This window comes from Drosophila mojavensis, unplaced genomic scaffold (assembly GCF_018153725.1).
Source record: "Drosophila mojavensis isolate 15081-1352.22 unplaced genomic scaffold, ASM1815372v1 contig_16, whole genome shotgun sequence".
In the NCBI taxonomy this organism is placed as follows: Eukaryota; Metazoa; Arthropoda; class Insecta; order Diptera; family Drosophilidae; genus Drosophila; species Drosophila mojavensis.
This window is the reverse complement of record NW_025318693.1, coordinates 4,705,891-4,731,268: the sequence shown is the minus strand read 5'-3', so window position 1 is coordinate 4,731,268 and position 25,378 is coordinate 4,705,891. Positions and strand designations below refer to the sequence as shown.

The following is a 25,378-nucleotide window of genomic DNA, read 5'->3' as shown; positions in this document are numbered from 1 at the left end:
CACGCGGTCTAACCCCTATGTCCCCCATATCAGCCTGTTGCTGGTCCTCGCAACGTAACGGAACGGAACGCAACGCTCATTGGCGGCGTTGCGTCGGTCGTGCGTTGGCGGCGTTGCCATCGTCGTCCTTCGTCTGGCCCAGCTGCTTCGTGTGTGGACGCTCGCATTGGCTGTCGTTATCTCATTGCCGTAACGGCTCTCTGTTGTATATATTGTGCACGGGTCGAGCTATAAAAGGCGCACGTCTAACGCATTTTGCTGCCAATTCGAAAAGTGTTTCGAGCACACGCATTCCAGTTTACATCTGCATCACAGAACACCTACACAGCGCAACTGTTGCACAAAGTTTTTTATCGCCAGTGCATTAAAAGTGAAGTTGAAAGCGGGCCACAGTTGATATCTTACAAATTCCCTTTGCCAGTTTAAAACGTGCTCACTTCGATCTGAAAATGTGCTGCCAGAAATTTAGTTGGACTATCTTTGTATTTCTGGTCCTCTTTACGCTTGTGACAGGTAAAGTACAAAAAAAAAAGTTCCATAGGAAATCCCAAATAAGTATTGACACACACTTTGTATAGTATTTATATCGTAATTTGTTTTTCTATTTCAAATCAAAGCCTTTTTGAATTTACCACAAATACATTTTTGAAAGTAGGAAAGAAAATGTAGCCCAAATTATGAACATGTATATATAAAAGAATATATTCGAAATTTATATTTGTTATATAAATCAAAGAAAAATCAATTAACAAATGTATTTTATTCATTAATATTCACAAACAATTTTTTGTTTCATTTTGAATTTACATAACTAGTTTAATCAAAAAACATATTTTTCTTCCTGGGTAATTTTATATATATAACGTTATAGAAACATATTCAGATATTTTGAATTGTTCGAACTTTTCAGAAATTTTCAGCTTTTTTTTTTTTTTTAATTTAATATATGTAGTCATATATTATAATTCATATAAAGTTTGAAATATTTTTTCATGAAATATAATATATATTAATATTTAAATAATATATGTATATATAGAACATACGTTAATTATTAATATATATTATATTTCATGGAAAATAATATAAATATAATAAACTTATTAATAATTAATATATTAATATACATTATATTTTCTATTCATTTTGAAGCATTTCTGCATTATCTTTTTGCTGATAGTAAAACTAGTAAAGCTAATAAATTCATAAATCTAAACTAAGCTAAAGTCATTGGGGTTGGATCAAATGATTTATTTGAAGTCAAAAATATATGCCTATCGAATAGTTAAAAATTCTTAATCAATGCAATTTTATAGCTAGCCAAAAACGGATCAGCCTAAAAGTATGCTATAAAAATGCACTTGCATCTTTTGTGGCTTGTCCTCTGAGTTTTACCGTTGCTCTTAATAAACCCGCTTATTAATTAATTATAGAACTGTCTGATGAAATTGCAAGCTTTAATTAAATCAATTATTTAAAAAAAAATCCACTATACAGTTGAGTTATAGAGGTTAGTGCTGGCTGCATAGCTAGCGTGAGTTTTAATGACGCTTGCCCTAATTGTTATCGGCTACCTCCACTCTATGTAGGTCAGCAAAGAGAAGGAGGGGGAAACTAGAAATTATCTTTAAATATCAGCAAGTTTTGTGCAATAGAATTATATTGATCATAATGCATAATGGATCATAATTTCAATTATATCAGAATTTAGCATTGTTCGACTCAAGAGGCGGATTATCATTACACCATTGCATTTTAGTAAAACCTGTACGTAGTACATATTTAATAACAGCAACATGACAAAACTAGCGCTGACCATGCGTCATTGGAAAAGCCTTCTTAGAATTTCCCACAATAATATGTGGTGTCGGCCATAAAAGCAAGAACCACCAACTACCTGATTAACACATATTGCTGTTAATATTATGTTGTTCTTGTTCTTCCATTCCCCTTTTTTTTTTTGTTTTTGTTGCTTTTTTTTTGCAAATTGTAATGCGCATTATCTATTTTATGCACATTTTCCCGTTGCTCTTTGATCAAGTTGTGCCACGCCCATTAGTTGGCACGCCCATCAGGCATATTTGCTATAATTTTTCGTTACGTCGCGACGCGTCGCGGCGTCAACTGCGTCGATTGTCACACGGCAACGGTATACAAAATGCCTGCAAATGCCCCAGCGATTTTAATTGCAGTCGTAAATTAATCCAAATTGCGTGCCAAATAACAGCAACAACAACAACAACAACAACAGCAATAGGAGCAGCAATAGCAATAGCTTCAGCTCCACTTTCAGGTGACGAAGCACAAAAAAAAAAAAAAGAGTCGTGTGAACCACTCAAGCTGTGCCACCGCCTGCAGCCCACTGCAGTTGTGGTTGCTTGCGGCTTAATACGGACCATGCTTATCCTCAGCTCTATGGTGTCCACAATTTAGATTGCAGCCCTTGTGTCGGCACTGGCCTTTGAACTGAGTCTCAGATAATGGAAAACTAGCTGGGTTGGCCTAGGTTCAGGATGACAGATTAGGCGAGCGATTAGCGCAGGCATTTCCATCATATGGGAAAGGCATTTACTATTGCCCATGTGTCTGGAGGGACTAGAGACTATGCAATATTCTATTTTTGAGTTCTTTAGATGTAAGCTTACTCTTATCAGCTCATAGATCTATATTGGGCAATTAGAAGTGGCTCTAAATAGAGTGGAGAATGCGATAAATTCAAGAACTTTTCATTTGCTTAACTGATTAATCGTCTAAGCAATTTAACCATTACTTTTCATATTAATATTCGCCTACTCATTTCCACAAAAAAAAAAAAAAAAAAAAAAAAAAAAACCACTAATTACATTTATAGTTACGGGAATAAAATACATAGTACTTATAATTTGTAAAATTCAAATTTTACCTAAAGCCAAATCACACCTGAAGCAATTCATTCAACAGGTTGGCTTATGAGACAGCTTAGAATATTTATATTCTTTTAACTGCCTCGTAAGAGGTGATTCCCCTGTCAAAAATGACAATTTTATGTCCGCATTTACTTCGGGACACTTAAAAATAGCTTTATTACCCAATGGCGTAACACTTTTAATTTAGACGTGCGACTTTTGTGTGGCTATTAAAAGGAAGGAATTGGCTTTAGTCGGAATGAAGAGGGTCGATGGCAACGCCAACGTCAACAGCAACTGGACACAGTGCATCAGTCAAGTGGCTGGGCACGTTAATTAGGCGCTTAGAAGGGTCCTCTTTGGCCATTTAATGACAGCCTTTCGATTGAGCGCCGACGCGTCATCCAAATCCCTGAGTGGGGGCTATCTCTATAGCGCGGTTGGCCACAATTAATCCATGGCTTAAGTAATTGACAAATGATTACACATCGGACATATGGCGGCGACAACGGGCGTTGGCAACAGCTAAATAGGGCTTCATAGATAGAGTCATCCAACGGCTCATGGCACATGGCTCATGGCATGATAGACGGCTCTGTTTGGACAGTCAAAGTTGATTTTTCCGTTATCAATGTGCCTGGCACTGGCCAGGAGGAGATTACGCAAAGGACACTTACGAAGGGGCGGCCCAGCTGCGTCGTTTTGTTGCCAGGAAATGCTGCTCCGGCGGCTCCTGGTGCTGCTGCTGCCGGTGCTGCTGCTGTTGCTTCTTGAATGGATTGCGTAAACTTATCCAAGTGTCGCAGCTGCTCTTATGTTGACTCTTTGACGCCTCATTGTGTGACATGTGAGCCAAGCCAAAGTCCTTTGTGTGGACATGTCGACGTGGCTATCCATTTGTGCGATTAGTTTTTGGCCACACAATGAACTGCAGCATCAAGGACAGTGCATAATAGTCCTTCCCCTATCTACGTTGAGCTGCATAACAGCTCCTCACACTCCAGCCCTCTCTCTTCCTCCCTCTATCTCTCTCTGTCTCTGTCTCACTCTGCATCTAGTTTTAGCACTTCTCCAGCCAGCTGAGAGCTGCTTTCAACAACACATTACACAGGTGCCATATCATACGACTTTGTAATGGACTAAATTTATCACAGGTCGCGGCATTATATAACACTTCCATGGCAACCATAATGGAGTACTACTGTACTGCGGCGAGGCGCACACACAATACTCTTAAAGAGTTCTCTAGTTAGCTTTGTCTGATTTGATATACGACTATTCACGTATCATGTGCTGAGATTGATATGAGTATTATGAAATTTGCATAGATATATCAATCAATCAAATTTATAATATGAATATTTATATATATCATATCTGATAAAAGGCATTTGTAATGCTTGAATTTTACAATGTCAGTCCTAGAGCTATTAATCTATATAGAACCCAGCCAAGTGGGGTAGTAAATAGCCTTCAAGCATATACGTACAGCTATCGACAAATATATCTATACCTCTCAAGCATTTGCCTTTTTGGACTTTTGAATGACAATGCTTATACCCAAAATTAATTATATTATTTATAATTTATGCCCTAAAATATATTTATAAGTAAAACCAATTCTAATTGAATAATTGAACAAGAAAGTAAATATTTAAAAAAATTTCAAAATAATTGTTTGTTGAGCACTGTGCACACCATATATTGCCAGATTCATGTTTTACATTAAAATACTCTGCCTAAAGGGCAAATACATTAAAAATGTATGTAAACCAGGAAACCGCAGCAGCCGCCATAACTTCTTGGCAATTCTTAACTTTTTAAGTCAGCTGCCACGCCCACACAGCCACGCCTAGACTCCATGTACCGCTGTGATCAGTGCAGCGCAGCGGGGCAGTTCGTGGAGGCCAGTTCGTGGCGCTCTGTCATAATTTACTCCTTTGCATAGCTTAACTCTTCAGTGGCTTGCCGGAATGATGATGATTTATTAAGTCCACATTATTTTGCTTTCCCTGTTGCTTGCAGGCTCCTGTTTGGAATTTGGACACTCGTGCTGGGGCGGTAAGTTGTAAACTGACATTATGTGGCATCATCCTATATCTCTCTCCCTCTCGCTCTCTCTGATTGGCATAGCTCACGGCAAGCGTTCGGGCAACAGGGCAGCAATTGCAGCTAAGCAGGTGAGTTCCCCATTGCGATGATTTGACAAAGGTTGAGCCACATCATAAAGCACCATTATCGAGCTAATCTTATCCGGCAGCATTTAGCTTCAGCTGGATTTATAGCTAAATAACCCAGTTGAAATGCCGCAATTTGACTGCGTGTCAATTGATATATTAATTGGGACAGGAAATGTTTTTTTTTTTTTTTTTTTTTTTTTTTTATGGTGTCGCGGCTCTTAGCTAAAATAATTAGCGACAACCAAAATTAATTACAATTATTAAATATAGACATTTCTGTTAATAAATTATGAACTATACAACTATAAAAACTTTTTAACATATTTAGCTTTATATATATTTAGCTATTAATTATATGCTAGAATTCATATTCGACTCTTAAGTCTTTGTTCTGAGCTGTGTTTCAAAGTTTTATTGCTTTATTTAATATATTTAATGGAATTTTTGCATTAACTTATTCACTTGAATATTACTCTGAAATATTTGCTTAGCACATTTAAAACTTGTTTCTAACCCCAATTCAAATTAAATGGGATTTGGCTTAAATGCATTTTGCTGACAGAAGAACAAGTCAACGATCCCATTATTATTTATTTGCTTATATGTAAATATTTTTGGATCTGCCTAAGTAACCCATTCGACAGAGCCGCTTGTTTACCTCTAACTCAGCATCCATAAGAGCTAGGGACGTGAAATCTTAGACTTTGTCTCTTCTTTTTTAAACAATCAATTGAACTTTCAGTTTCAGCTCAGCAATTTGAATCGAACTCAGTTATTTGAGCCTATCTCTCACTTTTGCTATTGACTATTGACATACTCAAACTATTCCAATATTTACTCCTCGTTTGCTAAATTCGAAAGTCTTGTTTGACTAGCCTTTAACTTTGGTTGGTTTAGGGTAAAAGAACACAAGAGAGCTTAGGATATCTGGTTTTTATAATAATATCGTAACATATAGATATATGGAGATCATTTGCCTTACCTCTTATATACCTTTGTCATAATTAGCTTGCAATATTATTCAGTATATAATAATAACCAATCCAAGCAACTGATGGCATCCAAATAACAATAGAACCCCATATCTTTTATCTTGTCTGTCACTCGTTGCAAAACTATATCTAATTTCTTCTTCTTTTCCTCCATTCGTCCGTAGCCAACACCTCTGGTCGACAGCCTGGCTGAGCAGCTCTTCAACAACAATATGAATGCTATTGACGATGACAGTAACAACAATAATAATAACAACAACAACAATGACAACAATAACATGAAGAACTACAACTTGCCCCAAGCTGCGTCCGCTTTGACGCCCTCAGCGAGCGAATCGAGCGCGGCCGAACGCAATCGAGATGTGAACGAGGCAAAATGGAGGCAGCTGCTGCGGCAGCATCGCTTGCAGCTGCGCCAGATGCAGCGCCAGTTCGATGCCAGCGATGCAGCCGAGAGCTGGCGCAAGTTGCAGCAAGCATTGGCCGAGGCAGAGCAGCAGCAGCAACAACAGCAGCAGCAAATGTTGCCGGTTGCCGACTTTTTTGAACTTGCAAAGTGAACGTTGACCGAATAATGAGAAAAACATGTATACGAGGCACAGATACACACACACACACAGACACACACACACACTCACACACAGAGACAGACAGCCACACGCATAAACAAATTGAGCTGAAGTTAAGCAAAAACAATTAAACGATATTTATTCCATCAGATAAGTGATCTTTGCATGCTGCGCCCCAATTAAAAAATTTAAAAATAAAAAAAAAAAAATTAAAAAAACAGCAACAACAAAATGGCAAATAAAAAGTTTTCGATCACAACTTTGGGATTTCTGCACGCGAATCGCGTATACGACACGTCGGCCAGCTAGCAAGAGCTAAGCGTTAAATGCGAATGATCTATTGTATTATTAAGCAACATTAAATGTAAATGATAGAAACATTTTAAGCTTTTGTTTTCAATTACTTATACTTTCAATAACAATATCAATATTATTATTATAACCACATTATATGCATATTTCTTGTTTTCTTCCCTCTCTGCGCTTTGCGAGCACAATATTGCGCCATTGGCTGGATGCCGCAATATTGCCTAGATCAATTAATCAAATATTTTTGAATATATATCAAATATACGAATTCCAAATTCAGAATTCAAATTCATAATCAATTTAAATTGTACTTAACCGAAAGTAAAGTAACTATTATTCTATACATACAACACGTTTTAATAGTAACAAATAAAGCTTATGAACTAAAGTGCAAAGCAATCTGATCTCCGTCTAAGCCTTGATTTTGGCGGGTATCTGGAAGCAGGCGGCATCGCCCTCCTTGTCGCCGAGGCCCCAATGGATCTCCAGACTGACCGTCGGATAGACGGGCAGTATCTTGAAGCTGTTCTTGTACGTATACGTCTCGCCGGCCTTCAGCGGGCAGCCCACCTTGTTCTCGCCCGAAGCGTCGTAGATGTGCGGGCAGGCGCTGGTGCCATAGTAGCCGGGGAAGGGCAGCGGCACATCCAGGATGATGCCCTGTATATCGGAGGTGAGCTCGGCAAAGTCACGCTCCGGCTTGATCTTCATCGTGATGCTGGCCTCGGAGTTGCGCTTCAGAATGCACTTGTTCTTGGGACAGTTCGATATGGTGACCTCATCGGGGCCCAGAGCACGTGCTTTGGCTAGTTGAAGAGGTGAAGCAATTTAGCTTGTTTAGGTGTGTGTGTCTGTGTGTGTGTGGGCGTGGTCGTTGTGATTCTACTCACATTTCGGGCATGGCCTCACATCGGTGGCAGCGGCAAAGCCAATCACTGCGGCGCCCAATAAAATCAATGCAGAGTTGAACCTCATTTTGCCAAAGTGTGAAGAAACTATTTGATTAAAATAAGAGAGATTGTTCTTCCTTTAGTAAACGAGTGCGAGTGTGCGACGTGCTCGGCTGAGTGATTGATGTGCAACTACTGCTTCGAGTCTGGCCAAAAGCTTGGCTCAGCAAAAACTAAATAAACAAAAGTCCAACTCAAACCGGTTCGATGTTTGCGCTACTCACGAAAGATCGACCTTGACTTGAGCTTTAAAAACTGTGCAATTGAGCTGACGCCGAGTGGAAGCTGCGGTGAAATGTGCAAGTATCTGTGAGTTACAGCAATGCCACTGCAGTAAAGTAGCCGAAATTTAAGTTTAAGTTTAGGTCAAAGATATTTCGATAGCAGTAAGACAAAAAAAAAAAAAAAAAAAAAAAAAAAAACCAAACCAAAAATTGCAATTCTATAAATAATACTTGATGAGATATGTGCTCAACAAAAAGTATCTTAAAGATACTCTAAAATAAATATTTGCATAAATATTAAATATACAAATTTATAAATGGCAGACTTTGCGAATGAAATTAACAGACCTTAAAACTCAGCTGTAAATGTTGAAAGTATCTTGAAGATATTCTAATGACACTATCGTCAAATAGGTACTTAGTTGAAATTTGTTTAATGTCTATAATGACAAAGCTAAATAAAAACATTGTCATTATAAGTAAACAACAATTTGCATAGTACAAAATAATTATTAATATTAATATTAATATCCTACGAATTCGATAACAACTTGAAATTGAAATGATATTATCTGAGATATAATTTTCAATTTTTTTAATTTAAGCACTTGAATAAGTAATATTCACATTTCAAATTTTTAGCAAGTTAAGAAATTACAAATTAATTTTGAGCACTGCTATATTTCAACACTCAAACTATGCAAATATATATAGATATATATCCAAGGTCGACCGAATATCCATATATATTTATATAACTGACGAGCAACAACAAATTACACTGGCTTAATATACAGTTTCGATACTGTTACAGTTACACACTCGGCTCACATTTAGCATTTAGTTAATCTTTTTAAATTAAGTAATTTCAGCTCGTTAAGTAAACTTTAAATTACACTTACAATCAAATTAGATTTTTCTGTATTTTGTTTTTGCTTTTTGCCTTGGCTTGTCAGCTAATTAGTTTTGGACAGTTTATTTCAAGCTGTCCGCGCAACTGCTGAGCGACAACTGAGCGAGTGTCGCGGCGGACAGATACTATATACAGAGATACATATAGCTGAGGCCAGTTGGGGCAGATCGTATCGATTGTTCGTTGTCTGCCGTCTGACTAATCGGCCGATCTGCCGTCTATCTGGTGGGCCTGCCTGGCATGCCAAGCAGAGCCGGAGACTCTGGAGACGCAATTTGAGCAATTGATCGCTTAGTGCTTATTGTGGCTAGCATGCGTGCCTGGATTGGTCACTAAGTGGGGGCATCCGTGACGTTCTAGTGTCGGCTTGATTAGCTCATTGTGAGCACTGACTGGAGCTACACTTGACTTGGCATGGCTTGGGTCTTGTTTGGCGACTGTCCACTGTAGCCATTTGTGTGTATCTGTTAGATGCGTTAATTTGCACTCGACAAACAGAAACGGCGAACAGCAGAGCTCATATCACACTCACTATTACAGTGCAACTCAAGTAAGTACTTCCCTAAAGCCTATTAAGGTTCGCACACAACTGGGAAGTGCTAATGGCTGACCATGGTCAATGCCCAAGTTGTTCAGCTGAACTCTCGACTGATCAAAAAAAATAAATAAATAAATAAATAAACTAACTAAATAAAATAGCTAAAGTTTGAGTGTTGTAATCTGTAGTTAGTCTATTAGAAAGTCCTCATAAATATCATATACTAAGCAAAGTCTCCTCATAGCATCTCTTAGATTTCACATGCGTCCCAATTAAGGAAATCAATCAAATTTTTATAGTTGGCTAAAAGCACTTTAAATGTAAATTCAAATACTAAAAACCTAAACAAGCTTTTTATACCAGCTCGCAGTGGGAGCAGAGTATATTGGTTTTGTCTCTTGCGTTACACACGAGCGCTGTATACAGAGCTAAGATATATTTATTACAATTAGTTAACCTCTTTCAAATCATTTTCATTAGTTCTGGTAGTAATATTATAATTGTAAAAGAAAGTTTCAGGGATTGAAGGGCTTACGTGTCAAGCTGAAGAATATGCATCTATATATATATATTGGCACGTGAACAAGTATAATGCAATCAGTTACGCCCGATCGCCAAGCCTTTATTTATTGTTACTGCAAACACCTTTCAGTTCGTTGAGTGCCCCATCAAAAATTACTCTGGCCCTTTACTCTCCTGGTTTTAGACAAGCTTTTTTGATGTTTTCAAGAGATATTTTTTTTTTTATTATACACTCGCTGAGGGCATTTTTAATTCGGCATCAAGTTCAGCCTTGCAAAATTCGAATTGAATAATAATAATTTAGATTTTATGTGCATGCATATAAAGCTTAAACAATAACGAATTATTAAGTTAATGTCACAAGCTATTTATAAAATATGCCAAAATTTATTTGAATAATATTTTTCATAATATTTTTTATTTTGTTCGAACTAATTTTATTTGATTATTTTTATTATTTAAATTATAAATTAAATTAGTAAATATCAGTTAAGCTGCTCACTAATAAAGTTCTTTAACTTTCTACTCCTGCAACAAAATTGTTTTAAAAAACTGTTTGTCTTCCACTTTAAATCATCTCAATTTGCACAAATAAAAAATAGAGTAAAATAAAATAACATAAAATAAATAAATAAAAAATAAATAAATAAAATAAAGTAAATAAATAAAATTTTAAAAAATTAATAATTAAAAAACTACATTTTCAGCTACACTTGCTTTTGAAAAATAAAATTAGGTTTTGATTTCTTAATTCTAAATTAAATCACATATCAATTGAAATGTTGAAGCATGTCTGTAAAACTTTTATTTAAAAACAAAAATGCTTCCCCCAATTATTTTTAAAATATGTTGCTCTTCAGTTTTTTTTTTTTATATTGTTTCTTTATGTTAATTTAATTAATACTCTCTGTTTACGTTTAGGTTAAACAATAATAGTTTAATGAATTGAGGTAAGAATTTTAAATCAGTTTTGCTCTAGATATTTTCCACTCAGCTTTCAGTTCTCTAAAAAACAACTTTCTCTCTCTTAACTCGTTTTCAGAATTTTACAATCCAAATAATTTAATACATATTTCTAAAATACCATTTTCCATTTCCTAATTGCTCTCCAGTGTGCCTTAAAGGGCGATAACAAATGTATTAAGATAGTAAAACTGTTGTATGACTCAAAACTGAGGATGATTATTATGCAGCGCATGTCATTTAGATTGAATTGAATTACTTTAAGCTTAACTTGAAGTCAGGAAGCTTCAGGCAGGGGCTTCGGGGCGTGACTATGACGACGTTGACGTCGTGCACAACTTGTGAATGCGAGCAGACAGAAGCAGCTGATCGAGCATTTGCATTTAGAAAGTGAGCTCAACTCAGCTCAGCTCAACTTTGCTCTGCTCTGATCAGCTCGGCTCGGTTTGGTTCGGTTCTGTTCGAGTCACAGAGGAAAAGCGAATAAAATTTTCAATACTCACTCTGGCAGCGTGCTTCGGCTTCGGGCGACTGCTGCGATCACAGTTTGAGATGCAACTGAAAAGCCAAAGCTGAAAGCGAAATCATTGAGAGTTTCACAGACACAGACAGACAGACAGACAGACAGACTGAACGATGTCTATGGGCTCTGTGCAATCAGCTACCATTGAAAGTGGATAAAGAGGGTATATCGTTTACAGGCCAATCTACGCAACAGGCAGAAGAAGACAATGCCCATCTGTCAGATCAATCAATAAATTAATAAATCAATTAAGTAAATTTTAAATATTTATATGAATTTATATCATTTATATAAATTTGTTATAGCACACATTTGGTAAGAAAATACATTTTAAAATATATACAGTAAAAATTTATTAAAAATATATATTTTTATATAGCATATATATATGCAAAATTCACTGAATGAACTTTGTCTGATGTTGATTATTGTTTGCCTACCAAAGTGCAAGAATGGAGGGTATAGTCTAGTCGTGTACTCCCTGCTAGCGCTCTCCTACTTGTTTTGCTGCTGTTGTAGTTGATGAAAAGCGACTGAGCCGGTTTAACCGAAGTTGTTTTTGTCGCCGTTTTACACACTTTACACAATATTTTCCTTGTTATCGCTATACCCTGTAAACATTTAGTTTGTAAAAGGTGTATGCACACATAGAGAATATTGTTAACATTTGCTAACTGAAATTTACTCATTTATGCTAGTCAAATTATTCTAGTCAAAAGATTGTAGTTCAGTTGTAATATTTTTACACAGGGTATATCATAGCTGATCATTACGTTTTCTGCGCAGGCTACGCAGGTCACAGAATTGAATATATCCGGTCTTTTGTCACATATTAAGCACTTCACTCACAATTGCAAAAGCAACAGTCTATTGTGTGAGTGTGCGTGCGGTCATTGCACAGACAAAAAAACTTATTTAGTATAAGCGACTTAATGTCTAAATATAACTGATTTAGAATTTAAGCATTTTGTAAAACTTAACAAGAAATTAATTTCGAAGGGAATCTAAGTTGCTGTACATTTTCTTAGTACTGTTTTATGTAAATTTATTGAGATAAATTTTTTATAATTTTACTTGAATATAATCAATATATCTTATAACTTATTTTATAGGAACCTTTTGCCAATCGCTCCAATTGGAAATATCACTGCGCCGTTGCACTCCACTAAGCAGTGCAACTGATTTCAAGCAGTGCACTTGCGCTCACGTTGCTCCATTTTGCGTTAACGTCAAGAGTCGCTTTAATACTACAATATATTTTGCAAACAGTATGTTTTTATAAATCAATAAAATAAAACACAAGCTCAGCGTAAGTTTGGCTCTCAACTACGTTGAGTATTTAGTGAATTGAATTATTATTTTGCAACTGTTTGCTCCAGTAAGTTACAGTTTGGGCAATATAATTTGTATTGATTTTAGTATTTTTATGAAATTTTTTACTGTGCAGCAAGTTTGAAAAATACTGCTTTTTAACAGTGCCCATTTTGAGTACAACAGCGACTTGTGCTAACATTAACATTGTGCAACACTGTAACATTTCTACAGTAAGAAGAAGACGTCATAAGCAACAACATCGGAACGCGCACAATACACACGAAAAACAAGTCGAATAAAATAACCAATATTTTTGTGTCGTGCGTTTTCACGCTCGGATGTGCAATATATGCAATTTACTCATCAGTGCTTAAATCGTGACAAAAACATTTGCATTTGAAACAAAGCAAACCACTCAAATTGACACCAACACACACGCACACAAATGAAGCGCATTGCCAGAGGCTTTGCTGCTGGTTATTGCTGCTGCTCTTGCTGCTGCTGCTCTGGACAGGAGATAAACAATGAAAGGTGCAAGTGAATCAAATTGTGCACAATTATTGTTTCAATTACTATTATGTGCAGTGCTTGTTTCCGAATGTCGCGCGCAAGATGAAACGCTGCACACGACAACGAAAACAAAAACAAAATAACAAGGTCAGCAACAACAAGCACAACAGCAACCAGAGCAATAGTAACACGCAAATATATACAAACATATATACATGTGCATGGACAAGAAGCGAAAAGAAGAAAACAAGAAATATCGTAACAAAATACACTGTGAACAATCGTGCGGCAAAACTAATACAATCAAAGTTACGTCGCTGTTGCTATTCCGTTGAATGCCCAAACACGCCAGCCGAACCAAACTGTACATCCCCCTCGCACCCACATATTTAACATAACTGTGCTGCCGCCGCGCATAGCCAAGGAATAACAACAGCAACAACAGCAACAGGAAATAAAAAGAGCTGCTGCCAAAGCAACCACCGAAATGTCGTCGCTCAAGGTTGCCGTAAGGGTTCGCCCCTTCAACTCGCGGTAAGTGTATGCAGCCAGTGTGATTTGCATTCGAATTGGAATTCGCATACTAGTTCCAACTAGAACTGATAAAGCGACCATTTGTGAACGCCCCTCGATTGGCCTGTTGCGCATCCCGTTAAATATTTAAAAGCTGCGACGAAAAAAACATTTGCGTTGCTGACGTTGCCAGATTGTGATTTTCTAGAAAAATTTTTTTATTATTATTTTTTGCTACTGTTTGTGTTTTTGACCAAGTTAAGCCAGCGCTCTCAAAGTACATTGGCCCAAACTTGGCCAGCGGCTACTTAAAACCACATTAAACATATTTACTATGCGTGTGTGTGTGTGTGATTATCTTGTCTATCTTGACGCGTTCATTACTTGTGGCACATTTAGTTGGCTTAGACGTTCATAAAGCGCAAAACTCTTTTGGCTACGAGGCAGCGAACAAAGCAACAAAGCCGAAAACCCTAATGATGTCATTCATCTCATAGGCTTCGCTTCGATTAAGAAAACCCGAAAAAAGAAGCAAAATAAATGAGTTAATTTCTTTTTCATGACTTTCATTGTACGCAAAATGTTGAGATTCAACTTAGATTTGGTGCGCTTTAGAGTTCACTTTTGCTCTTTGGAGTTCCTAATTTGTATATCAAGTGACGTCATCCGGCATATGTAAAACAATTGCTGCCGGCTACACACATAACTGCACACACACACATACACCTGCACACACACTCGCACAGCTTGAAGAAATATGCATATTTGATGATTTGTTTAGCGTGAAAACAAAATTGTTTTGCAAATTTTACCTGATTGTACACAGAGAGAAATGTTTGCTCACTTGTGTGAAAACTTAACAAATAATTAATAATAACTAATTATTTATTTTTTGCATCGATTAAATTAACTTCATCACTTCCGCCACGAAAGATAACGAAAAAATCTCAATACTTTATGTCAGCCAAAACAAATAACAATCAAACATTTCTGATAACTTTTAACTATCTTATCAGACATTGATTTATTTATAAATCTATAATTTTTAGTACTTATTTGTGGGTAAGAAAACGCAAAAAAAAAAACTGAAATGAAATAGAAATATAAAAGCAAATAAGCAATAATGCTTAAGTCGACTGCGTAGTACCCTGAACTATCAGAGTTTTAACATTCTTAGCTTAATTTGTGTCCAATTTGGAGGAATCTATCTATGTACTAACAAATAAATAATTGATCTGAAAAGCTAAAGTTCTCATGAGATCTTTAATAGATTACTTGGAAACTAGAAAATTCGATACAGATCAATTTTAAAAATACTATAGAAACAGCTGCATGATCGATGAACTCCGTTCTTAAGACTGATTAGGAAAATATGTACTACAAAAGTGATATAGCATTTTAGCATGGCATTTCCCTTTTCCATTGACTGAGGGTATAAGTAAATAAAAGTGCTTTTTCAAGTATCTTTCAAACCACACAGATAATGAGTAGTGTTGATAACATTTGTTGTATATTTTTTCGATATATAGAACGATGTATATGTGGGGTCGATGTTTTAATGGAATCATTCATTGATTATATACAATTTTTAATGAATAAAAATGTAATAAACATTGTAAGTATACTAGTTTAATTATATGATCCATTAAATGTAAATAGTTAATTTAAGAGAGACCACTGTAGTCTATTTACAGGCAAAGTTTATTTACCAATAAAGAATATAAAGTTGGGCAATCTTATATGGTTGCCTATTTGCGTGAAATTGTAAAATATTTTTTTTTTTTTTATCTAAGTGCTAAGTGGTTTTGACCCGGTTTTTTCGCTCACTGCAGCAGTCATGGAAGAGCGCTTCGCTTGGGCGAAAAATGAAACAAGCCAAATGTAATTGTTTATTAAGTAAATATGTTTGTATGTGAATACATATAGATGGGTGTATGGGTGTGTGTTTGTGTTTGTCTATGTGTTGGTATGCAGCACTTAAATTGTATCCAAATTTCGTGAGTAATACTGACAGAGTATTACAACTGACACACACAGACAAACCCACACAGACAGGCTTTATTATGCATTATGCATTATGCATAAATTTTGAATGCACTTTACACGCAAGTGCAAATCAAACAACTTCCACATTCATTATAAAGCTTATTAGCGATTTGCTCGTGCATATGTATATATATTTTTGTATATAAATACATATATTTTTTTTGTGTGTCATGAGTCAGAAATTTGGTCATAATCAAGAGAACTGCAGAACTGAAGTCTCTAGTTTATGGAATAAAATCAGCGCCACAGATTGAGATAAAGCGCAGGGGAATGCGCAATAAACCGACTCAAAGCACTCGACAACAAAACAACGAACAGATTAAAGAATTAAAACCACTCGACTGCATTGAGCAGAGAACCACTCACATTCAGGCAGGCTGCAGCTGAATGTGAATGTGGAGCGTAAACATGCCACAGACAAAGCGGCACGAGCAATGAGCAATGAGCAATGCGCCCATAAGAAAAAGAGGAACGACCTAAAATTGAGCTTTAAATGGGGACAAGACGCATGTAGATAAAAAAATGAAATAAATAAATAAAATAGATAGAATATATGTATATGAAGCGGCATGGAACAGTTAGGTTCGTAAGGCCGACTATTGCATTGCATACGCACCAAGATAATATACTATCTATGCAGATGCAATTTTTATTAATTCAAGAAATTTTTATTTTAAAATGAACTTTTAAATATTATAATTTTGTTTGTAAATTTATCTTTATTGAAACAACTATCTCTAATTTTAATTTTTCTTTTAACTTAATTTTTTTTTTTTTACATTAAGAAAAATCCAATAATTCTTATTCATATATGTAGCTTAAATTTATAAATATTTCAATATCTAAAGCCTTTACTATAACACTGAAACTGTATTTAAAAACTGTTTTCCTTTTTTATATTATTATTACTTTAAATATTTGTGTTATTATATTTATTTTATATATATTTTTAACTTAAACAGTATTTTTTTTATTTTATTTTTTGTTATTTTTTATTTTTTTGTTATTATTATTATTATTATTTTTTTTTAATTTGTTATAATTAGGTTTTTTCTTGAATATCATATTTTCAAATTGTATTTATTTTTTATTATTATTAATTTTTTGTTTAGCCTCTTATAAAGACTCTAAATATAATATAGCAGTCACTACTGAATTGTGCTCAGTAATTCCCTTTTATTGATTTCACACATCCAATGACATGATTGAAATGCCCTATAGAAGCGTATAGAATAATAAAATGCTCGTAGCAGCAGCAGCGGCAGCGGCATCAGCGTCTGTCTTTATGCGGGGCCATTGACTGAGTCATAGTGGCAAGTCTTTGAAATTGGTGGCATTTGTTTGCTGATGCCGTTGGCACATGCAACTGCGGTGGGTGTAGCCTCCATCGGCATGGCGATGATGATGATCATGATGACAATGACGATGTCGTTGTGAACCGGTTCCTGCAGCAAACGTTCTACTATGTGGCCGCTGGTCAACGTCTTTTCTTTTTAGTGATTCAAGTTTTTTTTTAAATTGCAGTTAACAAAAACCGGAATCGGTTTTCGTAATTGGTCGACTAAGAAATCATGTGACATTCGCTTCAACGCTGCATGTGGCAGGGCTCTAAGCTCAGCTGCTATCGCGTCATACCCCACTTGGGGATCATGCACTGCGCTTATGAATAGCAATAGTTATGGATGGGTCAGCTCGGGTTGCCAACGAACGGGGGGCGTGCTCACTAATGGGACAATCTAATGACAATGGCAAATCGAATCATTTGCGTGACGTCAGTTGATTTTATTGTGATGGGGCCAAGGTCATTTACGGCGTATTGAAATGTCACTCTTCTGCTCTTCATTACAGCGAGAATGATATGGACGCGCAGCTAATTGTGGAGATGGAGGGCAAGAAGACGCGCCTGCTGAAGCCACGCTTGCAGTCGATACGCGACGCCGGTCGGGAGGCCTTCCACGACTTCACCTTTGACTATTCGTACTGGTCATTCGACCCGGAGGACTCGCATTTCGCCACCCAGGAGCAGGTGTACAGCGATCTGGGCAACGATGTGGTCGACTGTGCCTACGAAGGTGAGTTCTCATTTGCATAACCGCGAGCCGAGAGGCAAACAAACGCTGCGATGACATCAGAACTGCTGTGGGTCGCCAGTCCGCTGGTCCTCAGGGGCAAGGGGTGGTGCACATTAGTCGACAGCTAATTGCTGTCGACTCGGCTGCCGGCCTGCCACGACTTTAACTGATTTGGCTTCGCATATTGGCAGCCAGTCAGACGCACATATTTGGCAGTTCATTTGCTGGCACTCGCTCTGCTTTGTTTACAATTTCTAGTTTGCTTTGTAGTTTATTTTCGATTTTGCTGGGTTTCGCTGTGGTTAACCCAATGCGTGTGTCTAAAAATAGTCGACTCGCTTTGCGGTTCGCCCCCACAGACATGCAAATTTCCGGCTGACGTTCGGCTCCAGCCCATCATACCCTAAGTGGGTGCCCCACTGGGACCGGCCCTGGCACTGGCACCGCCTTAGTGCGCTGATAGATTGTTGACACGAGTCGCACGTGCTGGGATATCGTTTCCATCAGTGCGTAATATTTTATGCGCTTTCACTCGACATTAACTATAGTACAAGGCTAATTTCTTTTATTGCTGGCGAAATATATAAAAAACAAAAGCCAAAAAATACAACAAACAAAAAACTTTCGCCCACAACTGCAGAAAATGCCAATCGAAATGGAACAGCTGTTTGCTGCATCTAGTTGATTTTGTTATTGTTATTGTTTGTTGTTGACTTTTGCTGCTGCTGCGGCTGCTGCCGTTTCTGCTGCTTGGCACGCTCTCAATATCAAATTACCCGTCCAAGATTGGCCAAGTGGGAATGGCAAAAGCTGCATGAACACGAGTCAACCATGTGCTGCAAAAGCAAATAAAAAACTTGGATAAACCTAAACGCGGATACAAAGTTGCGTTGTCCGAAGTTCAGATACCCTTGCGAACCAATTGAGACACTTTGGCTGTTCGAGAAGTTAATTCGGCTAAAATATTTATCATATTTAGTAACGATTAATAGAGTTCTAGTACAGACAACAAATCAGACTATTTGGATCTGTTTAGCATAAAATTAATTTCTCATAAACTGACATACATATATGGGAATTGAAATTTTAGTCAAAATATATATGAATAACTGAATCAATGGGCGTCTGCCTGCGCTTATAAATTTATATAAAATAAAATTATTTTATAAAAATAAAAAATAATAAGAAGCTAATGCTGCTTTTTTGCAAATATATTTTCACATAAACAATTTTATTCTACACACATACATACAATACTTGCTTAAACCTGTATTTATATATATTATACAAATCAATTAAAGTCAGGTCATATGTGATGAAATAGAATAATAGATATACCTCTGTATGCATGTGCTTCTTTCCAGCAAAATTTATATACAATTCAAATTCTTATTTCAATTATTCAAATATTCTATTCTCTTCTCAAATATATTTTTGTACCTAGTATTCAATTCAAATTCTCATTTCAATTCAACATCTATTCTAAACAAATGGATTTACTCAGTATATACAGAACAAGCATTCAATAGCTTTCATATCTTATGTAATCAGCGATATACTATTTAGATTACTAACTGAACACAGCTAAAGACAAAGGCGTCATGCTCCCTGTTAGGGTAGGCTACAAAAGAGTAAATAAAAACTGCAAGTGAAGTCCATTTGCCTAGCGAGGTGCTGGGGCTTGCCTTTGCCTAGTGTCTGTCGTGGGGCTGACTGGCCAAATGAGCCAGTGACTTGGCAGTGTAATTGTTTGCGTTGTTGTTGCGACACTTGTGCGGTCCATGAAGACGAAGATGTCGTCGGCGAGTCCCATTCAAGCAGTCTCAGTGCTAGCCAGCGGCCAAACAAGCCGTTGAAATGCTTTAAACGCGTCACAGCCCGCCCAGTGGGTGGGGCCAACTGTCGCCACCGACCGCCGGGTGACCGACAGACACTTGAGCTGCAATTGCAGTAAAAGTGTTTTACTTTTTTCCTTTTTTTCACTGTCTACTCTTCCGTCTACGGATGTGCAATGGCCAAGCGGATTGCACCTCGTATAAATATGCACAAAGAGCAATTTACCTTAATCTGAGCCACATGAGTCTGCACTATATTGTGTAGTATTATATTATATGTATGTATATTTATGCATTATATTATATAGTATGAGTATTTGTATAATGGTCTATGGAATTTTAATATAAACTATGTGGATTATAAGCATTTCAGTTTGTTAACACAAGTTTCTTGTGTTAATTGAGTGGCAATAATTAATTAATAAAATATTATGTTATTTTATTATATTATTATAAAATTTTATAGTTCAGTCATTTAAAAAAATATATTCCTACCAATAATATTTAGTAATCCAGGAAATATTATGATTTATTGAGATGATATAATATGATATACAATGACAATCAATCATTAGAAGCAGCTACAAATATATCTCACATTTAGGATCTATAAGCACAGATGTCTTTCTTTTGCATCCTTCCGCCACTTTCACCTCTATTGAAGATAATATTTATGATGTGTTGTTTAAAGAGTATACTTGAAATAGACTTGACGTAATCGAAATGCCAGACATTAGTCACGGCTCGCAGTGCCACTCGTGTGTTGGCCAACGCTTGTCAAGTGGCGCAATTGCATGCAACAATTCGCGATGCAACAGCCTCTCACCTTTTTCAAATTGGCAATAGGAGTTGGCATTCACATGGTCTTTGTTTAACTTGACAGGTTACAATGCCTGCGTCTTTGCCTATGGCCAGACGGGATCGGGCAAGACGTTTACCATGATGGGCACACCGAGCAATCCGGGTTTGATACCGCGCATTTGCGAGGAGCTGTTCGCGCGCATGCGCGTAGGCCAGGAGTCGGGCACGGGATATCGCACACACGCCAGCTACCTGGAGATATATAACGAGCGGGTGAAGGATCTGCTCGCCGCGCAGAGCACAGGCCATGCGCTGCGCGTGCGTGAGCATCGCAGCCTGGGCCCCTACGTGGAGAACTTGTCGCAGCATGCGGTCTCCGACTTTGAAGAGATACAGGTGAGTGCTGGTACTTGATTTGCGTAGCATACGAGACTAATGCTATCTCTCTCTCTCTCTCTCTCTCTCTGTCTCTGTCTCTTCTCAGGAGTGCATTGCGCGGGGCAATGCCCATCGCACCACGGCCAGCACCAACATGAATGACACGAGCAGTCGCAGTCATGCCATCTTTACGATTACGTTTGTGCAGGCTGTCTTCATGAATGACATGCCAAGCGAGACCGTCTCCAAAATCCATTTGGTCGACTTGGCGGGCAGGTGAGTTAGTTAGTGCATAGAGCATAGAGTTATGTCATTAACCAATTGTTGTTGCAGCGAACGGGCCAATGCAACGGGTGCAACGGGACAGCGGCTAAAGGAGGGTGCCCACATCAATAAATCCCTGGTCACGTTGGGCAGCGTCATTTCAGCATTAGCGGAACAGACGAGCGCCCATAATACTTCCACGTTGGCCACCACACCGAACGGGGGCACGAAGCGCGTGCTCTACATTCCCTATCGTGACTCCATACTCACCTGGTTGCTCAAGGACAGTCTGGGCGGGAACAGCAAGACCATCATGATTGCAGCTCTGTCTCCGGCGGACTGCAACTACAGCGAAACGCTGAGCACACTGCGCTACGCGAATCGCGCCAAGAACATCATCAACAAGCCCACGGTTAATGAGGATGCGAATGTGAAGCTAATACGCGAGCTGCGTGAGGAAATCAACAAGCTCAAGTCCATGCTGACTGGCGATGTTGTAAGTAGTTGCTTAATTCAATCTTTTGAGTAATGTAATTAATAAATTGTTACGCCCAATTAGCAATCGCTGCAGCCCTCGCTCAAGATGCTGGCCGATCTACAGAAGAAGGAGGCGCAGGAGAAAGTCCTTACCGAAGAGTGGACCGAGAAATGGAAGGTGGCTCAGTCCATATTGCAGGAGCAAAAGAGTCTCGGGCTGCGCAAGTCCGGCGTGGGCGTTGTCCTCGATTCGGAGATTCCGCATTTAATCGGCATACACAATGATGTCACCACAGGCGTCACTCTGTACAGTCTGAAGGAGGGCGAAACTCGCATCGGCACTGAGGATGCAGAGGTGCCGCAGCACATTGAGCTTATGGGCGATGGCATACGGCCGCAGCACTGCAGCATTATTCTCAAAGGGGGTGTGGCTACGCTGCATCCCTGTCCGCAAGCTCAGTGCTGGGTAAATGCGCATCTCATCGATGAACCCAAACAGATTTCTCAGGGCGATATCATACTGCTCGGTCGCACCAACATTTTTCGCTTTAACAATCCCACCGAGGCAGAAAAATTACGCAAGGACTTGAACCGCTCTCAGCTGGATATGTCGCGCCTATCGCTAATAACATCGTCACGGGAAAACCTGCTCACATGCAGCACCTATGTGGAAGAAGATGCCATGACAGGCAGCACATCATCGCCTTATAAACGATCTGACCGCCAATATTATCCGCAACGGCCCACGTCTCGCGACGATCCCGAGTTGCAGGATGAAAATCGAAAAATTCTGGATACCATTGAGAATGCACTGAAGCAACTGAATGTGGTATGTGGTATACAAGTAAATTTCCTTCGCCATTTATTAATATTTTATTGTGTTATCAACAGGAGCGAGTTCAGATGCATGATCAATACAAGACGAAGGTGCGAAAGCTAACGGAGGAACTGAAGCGTCTGGAGCTGGAAAAAATGGATAACATGCAGATATTGAATTGCCGTGAACAAGAGCTGCTTGCACGCAAGGATATGCTGCTGTGGGAAAAGAACAATGAAAAAGTTCAGGTATGTGCTTCCGATGAAACGAACTGCATGTAATGCTACGATTCTTTTGTTTCGCATGTGCTTGTCCAATTTGATTTATTATTTTCGTTTCATTTGTTTATGGTTTTTTTTTTCTGTTCGATACATTTTCATTTTAGATCGACATTGTGTGTAGACAAATTTCAGCATTTCAAACGCAGCTCGACTCTAAGAAACGCGATTTCTCTGAGTATGTAGCGAAAGAATTGCAGGAGCTGCATGATTGTGGCAAACTTGACGAGGTTTGTTTATTATTTTTAACATTTTACTTTGCTTTGCACTTAGACTATTAATTAGATTGTATGCTTAACTAAGCTCCAACCTATAATTGTCCTTTGCAGATGGGAGTAAAGATTGAGAACGGCACCCCCCTAAATGACGAGCTGCTGCTGCATGTCTCCGATTCGCTAGATTTGTTTGCAGCACAATTTATCAAGGATACGGTACGAAGAAATGTAAGTCCAAGTCTTTTATATTTACATTTTATTTTATTAAAATCAATCTATTCGATCAGAATGAGGAGATACGCAGGCTGGACGAGCAAATTGCTGAGAAGGAACGCATACTGAACGCTAGCACAAGCAAAATCGCCAAGGTGGATGAGACCATGCTGGAAATACAGACGCAATTGGAGCGACTGCGGCAGGAGCGTGCCGAAAGCGAGAAGGAGACCCAGGCAATGAGGGCTAAGAAGCAGAGCATGCAACTGCCGGTGCCAGCTGCAAATGATACGGACGAAGTTTCGAAATCGGACACATATGAAACCTGTGATACCTTCCATACGGCTCAATCGGATTTCTCGCTGTTGTCGTCACCTACCATCACAGAGGGCCAGCAGTCGCCGCTGAGCAATTGCTCGTGCGATAGAGACGACGACGCAGAGGACACGCGCAAGGATGACTTCTCCGGCAGCAGCGAGGATGCTTCACGCACATGCACTGCCGGCCCAAGCAGTGGCAGTGGCAGCACTTCAAATGCGCCCAGCTTGCAGGCCATTATGAGCGACAGTGGAGTGTGCCTTGAGAGCCGCAATCAGGCGGTCGTCCAAAACGGATCGGGTGGCAATTACAGACAGACCACACGCACCAGCGACGATGAAACGGGCTCCTGTTCTTCTTGTGAGCTGGGTCGAAACTCAAACGTGACGCGCGCCTATTGCCCGCTTCATGTGCAACGCCGCAAGATCGCTGCTCAGAAGGCTCAAATTATGAAAAGTCTTGAAACGGATGTGAACAAAGCGCAGCTGGACGAGCAGATTGCGGTTCTGCAGGAACTTCAACGAAGCTACATGCAGATGGAACAGGAATTGCTGCAAACAGTGCAGGACCTGGAGTCCCACGCAGATTGCTGCAGAGAGGAGCGTACTGGCATGGAGAGACAATACGATTTGGAAAGTTCCATAATGCGTTCCAGTGTGATGAGTCCAACCAGTATGGAGGAGTCTACCTCACAGATATATTCGCCCAGCATGACGAGATCTTGCCCCTCCATGAGAGAATTTCGTATGTGTTTGCTGAAATACCCAAAATTCACCGAAATTAATTTGAATTTTTTTTTTACGTGCTCAGCTGAAGGCGAACACTTCATTACCATACCAAGTTTCGTGATGCGCGGAGCTGGCAAGCAGACCCACTACGAATACGAGGTACGAATTGCTCTTCCCGATGGCAAATTAAACATCTTGCGTCGTTATAGTCGCTTCCGAGAGCTGCACTTGTGCATGAAGCACTGCTATGGTGCCAAGGTAAAACAAATGCGTTAAGTTTACATATTTTGTATTTTAATAATTTTATTGATTCGGATTTATACAGATCTCTGCACTGCCTTTTCCTCGCCGGGAGTTTTTTGCGTCGAACAGTGAACCGGTAGCGAAGCATCGTCGTCGCTTGCTGGAACTGTACTTGCGTCGTCTTTTCGTCGTTTGCTCGAAAATACCGCAATGTCCAATTTATGACGGACCCGGGGGACCGGGCCTCACGCGTGCCTCCCTCGTTCAGCTGTCGTCTTTTTTCAAGAAGGGCCTGTTCGAGAACGGAAAGCACGGGACGGGATAATAGTTAGCCTACTGCTGAATTATCTCCTGCCTACAGTGTGTCTATTTATTTATTTGTACTATCTGCTTAGCTATATGAACGAAAACTTGGGCCTGTTTTAGTTAGCTAGACCGAGTATTGGATGTAAATTTAATTGTGTATCTACGATAACACCTTGTATGTTCTATGTATGTATAATTGACCACCAGTGTCCTTCCACTTTGTTATTACTTTTATAGATGTAACTGCAATTATATACATACATAGCTACATAGTCATTAACAATCACTGTATGGAGCTTTACCTTAAACCGTAATTGTAAATGTTGCTACTGAAGGCATTATTGTGTGTGTTGTATTTAAATACGTGCATGTTTGAGATTTGTTGGTTAGCTTGCGCCGGATAATGTCGCTGGGCGTATTTTAAAATAGATAATTTTTGCTCTAGTTAAATATTCTTCAATGTCTTGTTTGTACGGGGAACT

At 38.6% G+C, this 25,378-nt stretch overlaps 3 protein-coding genes across 6 annotated transcripts; 2 read left to right on the top strand and 1 right to left on the bottom strand.

Moving 5' to 3' along the window:
- Positions 1-228: 228 nt before the first annotated feature.
- LOC6573428 (neuropeptide CCHamide-1) lies at positions 229-7,334 on the top strand. The gene is made up of 4 exons (XM_001999473.4): positions 229-513; positions 4,911-4,946; positions 5,019-5,065; positions 6,222-7,334. Exons 1-4 carry the CDS (start codon positions 450-452, stop codon positions 6,615-6,617), a joined length of 543 nt encoding a protein of 180 aa, XP_001999509.2. The 5' UTR covers positions 229-449; the 3' UTR covers positions 6,618-7,334.
- LOC6573429 (ecdysteroid-regulated 16 kDa protein) lies at positions 7,218-11,632 on the bottom strand. Of its 3 annotated transcripts, none has more exons than XM_015166922.3 (3): positions 11,549-11,632; positions 7,826-7,930; positions 7,218-7,741 (listed from the first exon to the last, which is right to left on the bottom strand). In XM_015166922.3, exons 2-3 carry the CDS (start codon positions 7,908-7,910, stop codon positions 7,347-7,349), a joined length of 480 nt encoding a protein of 159 aa, XP_015022408.1. In that variant the 5' UTR covers positions 7,911-7,930; positions 11,549-11,632; the 3' UTR covers positions 7,218-7,346. The 3 variants fall into 3 exon arrangements, with proteins under 3 accessions (XP_015022408.1, XP_001999510.1, XP_043863312.1); XM_001999474.4 differs by lacking the exon at positions 11,549-11,632 and adding an exon at positions 9,012-9,110; XM_044007377.1 differs by lacking the exon at positions 11,549-11,632 and having other exon boundaries at positions 7,826-7,943.
- A 1,472-nt stretch (positions 11,633-13,104) lies between these two features.
- On the top strand, positions 13,105-25,038 carry LOC6573430 (kinesin-like protein Klp98A). Of its 2 annotated transcripts, XM_001999475.4 has the most exons (12): positions 13,105-13,926; positions 17,800-18,023; positions 20,742-21,055; positions 21,144-21,313; positions 21,371-21,797; positions 21,861-22,607; positions 22,670-22,843; positions 22,981-23,103; positions 23,203-23,316; positions 23,376-24,363; positions 24,430-24,605; positions 24,673-25,038. In XM_001999475.4, the coding sequence occupies exons 1-12, from the start codon at positions 13,880-13,882 to the stop codon at positions 24,913-24,915; spliced, it is 3,747 nt and encodes a 1,248-aa protein (XP_001999511.1). In that variant the 5' UTR covers positions 13,105-13,879; the 3' UTR covers positions 24,916-25,038. The 2 variants fall into 2 exon arrangements, with proteins under 2 accessions (XP_001999511.1, XP_015022410.1); XM_015166924.3 differs by lacking the exon at positions 22,981-23,103.
- Positions 25,039-25,378: the final 340 nt, after the last annotated feature.